At 39.3% G+C, this 4,691-nt stretch overlaps 1 protein-coding gene across 1 annotated transcript in view; it reads right to left on the reverse strand.

Annotated features, from left to right (window-relative positions):
* The window catches only part of LOC138956074 (uncharacterized), a 3,642-nt gene extending 670 nt beyond the window's left edge, over positions 1 to 2,972 (reverse strand). Inside the window, exons 1-2 of the mRNA XM_070327540.1 lie at positions 1,766 to 2,972; positions 934 to 1,078 (exon numbers count right to left, since the gene is read on the reverse strand). Coding sequence (XP_070183641.1) covers positions 934 to 1,078; positions 1,766 to 2,972 — 1,352 coding nt within the window. The remainder of the gene's footprint in view (positions 1 to 933; positions 1,079 to 1,765) is intronic.
* Between the last annotated feature and the right edge of the window lie 1,719 nt (positions 2,973 to 4,691).

Here is a 4,691-nt window from a genome sequence, read left to right on the forward strand (position 1 = left end):
AACTTACGCGGTTACAGTATATACACCCGCTTACTCATAAGCGACTTCATTTCCGAAAAACATGTAAACATTCCCTTTTCAACAATGGCTGACATCAGCGCACGCTTTTCAGCCAATTCACACATGACTCTCCCGGTCATTTCTCAAGTCAATATTTCCGAGCAAAATAATATCTCCGAGCAAAATATCAATTCAATAAATACCTGTAAACACAGCAGTTGAATCCAACGATTCAATACCGCGGCACGAGTCTAACGACCTCTAGCGCCCGGTGAGAAACTTTACCCAACAGGAGACCCGTCTTGTCTTTTCAACGGTCTGGAAAGCTCTGCTGTCTAATCTCTCTACAAACGTGACCTCAGTTAATACTCTTCTCTGATTGGTCACATCTCACACGTGACAGCACTGCATTGCGCGGACAATATTTCACCGTGCGGTGCCTACTCAAAGTTCGTGGCCCATGAAATGTTGTACACCTGCGTCACATAACTCCAATATACATTTATGTGCAAATCCGTTTGTCACATTACCCCCTCCTCCCGGAAAAAAAATGACCGACCGAGGTTATTTTTTCTTTAGGATAACAGGTAAATGAGGGTAACTACTTCACTGTAATACAATTTCAATATCGCATTCCACTACGGATCAAAATTGTCGTAGCTGACATAAGAAACAAACTTTCTGATCTACTGATCCCATCAGTATAACAACACTACTTTATGTCTGATAAAGTACTTCTTCCTTCTCTAGGAAGATTCCACTGAGTTTTTCTTTTAACTCAGAATTTCCAGTCATGTTGCTTTCTAGCCCAAACATGAAAAGTCTTTCTTTAACAGCATCAGTATTCTTATCCTGAGTCCACGACTCTTCCAACATAGTACGATTACTCATGTTCCTGATGCAAAACCGACAAGTAGTCAAAATCATGCAAACCATTTCCTTGACCTCTTTCTGCGAGTGCCACCATGGCTTACAGCAGCAGTAGTCTCAATCAACTTGGACTTTAATCCGTTCATTTCTGCCTGCAACTGACTGAGTTGTTTTGCCAAGTCCTCATTCGAACACGCAACCTTCTGATCTGGAGTCAGAACCAAAGGTCTATCAGGAGGGTTTCTTCTCTTTTCCTGCGCACGATTAGCCATAGCCGTAACCCCCTCAACATCAGGAAAACAGTCTGCACTCCCTGAAATCCCCGGAATGTTGCCTATGATCAAATCAGCCACAGGATCATTCAGGACGCAACAAACCATTTCACCCGAAATATAAGGTGTCTCTACCATGACTTTCGCCTGAGGATAAGTAAGAACCTCCCCACCAAATGTCTTACAAGTGACGTTACCACTGACAAACTGGTCCTTTGACACCAATCCTCTACGCACTCCAGAAATCGTACAACCCGTGTCTCGAAGGACTGTACATTCACTCTCGTTGACACTACCATGTTCCAACTTCAAACTTTGCACAACTTTCTTAACTGGAGGAACGATCTCCGGAACAACTGCATTCTTCTTCTCTTCATCTTCAAACTTCTTCTTGTCTTCCCTTAGTCTAGCTTCCGGAGCATGGTTACGCCATGGACATTGTACTGCCCAATGTCCTTTCCTCAAACACAATAAACAAGTGTCTTTTTCTCGGGGTGAAGGAACTCTCAAACCCACTTCACGCAGCGCTTCGATTTCCCTCGCTCTGTACGGACACGACTTCCACTTATGGCCGTAAAAATCACAAGCGAGGCAAGGATTTACAGGATGTGTCCGCCATCTACACTGTAGCATCTTATGACCTTTCTCACGACACAACCAACAAATGCTCTGGATCGGTCGAAATGAATCATGGTTCTGACCACCTGCACGACTACGTCTACGTTTACGTGATTTACATGCATCACCTTGAGGATATGCCTGAGCATCAGACGTCACGTTCCCAGAACTCTCGTCATTCTGGTTATGACTACGCTTTGCAAAACCAGAACCAACTCGCGGTAACTCCTGATCACCCCCGTGATCATCATGTGCAAAAGCAGTGCCAACATACTCTTCCTGAACACAGGAACCAGCTGGGAAAATAGTATATCCTGACTCCCGTGATAAACGGTAATTCTCGGCAGCTGTGACCATATCATCAAGTTTAACAAGACCTCTCTCTCGAATGAAAGTCGCTAAGTCGGCCGATACACTTTCAAGGAATTGTTCTCCCAGAATCAAGTTCACTAAACCATCAACATCTGTGGTTATGTCAGATAGCGCAACCCAACGATCAAACAATCGTCGTAACTCAATCCCAAAAGTTTGGAACGGTTCATTTTCTCTTGGTTTACTATATCTGAGTTTTTGTCTAACATTTTCAGATGTGCACTGAAAGGTCTTCAGCAAGTTTTCTTTCAAACATTGGTATGTTAGTTCACCAGCAGCAGCAAGGCTATGGTATAGGTTTAATGCATTACCCTCTAAGAGAGCAGACAAGTACGTGATCCATCTTGTCTCTTCCCATCCCAGAGATTTTGCATGAGTTTCAAACCTGAACAAGTATGAGTCTATATCATCTTGCTGTTCTCTGAAAGCAGGGAGCCTGGTGTGAGAATCCCGATCATTTTGCGGTGTACGCGAACCAGCACTAAGTTCAGCCTGCCTAATCTCAAGTTCTCTTTGTTTCAACTGGTGTTCTCTTTCTTCCCTTTCTTTTAGCAACTGGTGTTCCCTATCTTTTTCTCTTTCTTCTTTTTTCAATTCTATTTGTCTCTCTTCCCTGTCCAATGCTTTTTGTCTTCGTCTTTCTTCCATTTCCAATTCTTTTTGTCTTCGACTTTCTTCCATTTCCCTTTCTTTTTGCTTTTCATCTTTTTCTCGTTTTCTCTCCAAACGATCAAAACTTTCTTTCACGTATTTCTCACGTTTCTCTGCAGCAAGACCTAAAGTCTCTGCCTGTTTAACAAACTTTTCAAAGAACGCATCATAATCATCTTCGCTCTCCATTGTGTTTGTTTGTTTGTTTGTTTATTTGTTGCTTAACGTCCAGCCGACTACGCAGAGCCATATCAGGACGAGGAAGGGGGGGATGAAGGGGGCCACTTGTCAAGCGATTCCTGTTTACAAATGCACTAACCCATTACTTGTGTCCCAGCAGGCTTTAGTAAAACTAAATTAATACCTACTGGAAGATTACCAGTTTCCAGTATGTTAAAATAGGCTTAACCTATCTACTGCTGGACTTACATCAGAACACTAACAGATTAAACTATACATGAATCGCGAGACAAGCGGCAAGAGAAGAGATTTTTGGAAAAAATACAGGTGAATGAGCAAGAAGGCAGAAAAAAGAAAAGAATTCATGAAGAAAAAGAGAGCATGACAGGAAAGAGGAACCAAAAATCTACCTAACAGCAAACTAGAAAGCTCCTGCGGTTCCAAAAACAGGAGGGGCTTTTAATTTCATAACCGCAGTGCCCCACTGCGGGATCTCCATTGTGTAAGTTTTGAACTCTCAAAATCACACCCAAAATATGTCCAAGTTTAGAAAAAAAATTTGAAAAAGTTTCAAACAATAATGCAAGCTCAAGCAATCTACTTGAAACTGTCAAGTACCACACAAAATCTGGCACAAGATACAATAGTCAACACAAGACTATATCCAAACACGTTTTGGCGTAAATCTCACGCAACAATATCCAACAATTTTAATTAAAGTCAGATACTCAGTTAATGAAGTCAAAACGAATCTTGTTTCAAAACATATATACATGCACAAACAAAACAACAACCCCAAACCACAAATAGTAGGAAAAATTTAAAGTTTAAAGATGCAAACACAAGTAAATACTAAGACTAATCAACAATCTAAATACTAAATCAGAAAATCAAACCCAAAATAAGTAAAGTCCAACTAAAGGAAACGCAGTTGGAAGCAAAATAAAAACGAAGTTCCAACAAAAAATTTATGAAGTGAAACAATCCATATTAAACAACAACAAAATCAAAGTTTTAAATAGTAGCTTAAAATAACTATATTATACAACTACTAATAAGATTAACTTAATTTAGATCAACAAGACAACAAAAAATGTAGTTGGAGGCAAATAAAACAAATTCCACAAAAAAAATATTAAAGTGACACAATCACCAAACAGCAGACTAAATAAAACCAAAAAAAAATCAAAGTACCCAATCTACTACCATAGCAAATAAATCAAAAATAAACTAAAATTTAAACTAATTAAAGTCTATATCAAAATATCACAACTAATTACCTTAATTATTTACAACAAACTTACAAAATCAACAAACCAATCCTACAAAATCAATAAACCTAATCAATCACACTAACAAAAAAAAATTCAAAATCAAATCATAAAATTTCAAAGTCCAAAAGAACAAAATTAATCAAAGTTAATCAACTTAACAAAGGCAAAGGGCAATAAACAACAGATAGATCCCTATTCCAAAGCAGAAAGAAAAAAAATTTACCAAATATTTTACAAAATTGAAAGCACAGAAAAGAGCAAGGAAAGAGAAATGAAAGACCCCACAGGTAGAAAAATGAAGCTAATCCCTCAGTGCTTAGAACTGTACAGTAAGCACTACCGTAAAACTGGAGACGGTAACAGTACAAAACAGGACATGAACGACACAACTACTCAATCTGAAAAATCTCTGTCTGCGTGACCTACTGCCAAAAATTCTAAAAACCCAACACAG

This window comes from Littorina saxatilis, unplaced genomic scaffold (genome assembly GCF_037325665.1).
Source record: "Littorina saxatilis isolate snail1 unplaced genomic scaffold, US_GU_Lsax_2.0 scaffold_539, whole genome shotgun sequence".
In the NCBI taxonomy this organism is placed as follows: Eukaryota; Metazoa; Mollusca; class Gastropoda; order Littorinimorpha; family Littorinidae; genus Littorina; species Littorina saxatilis.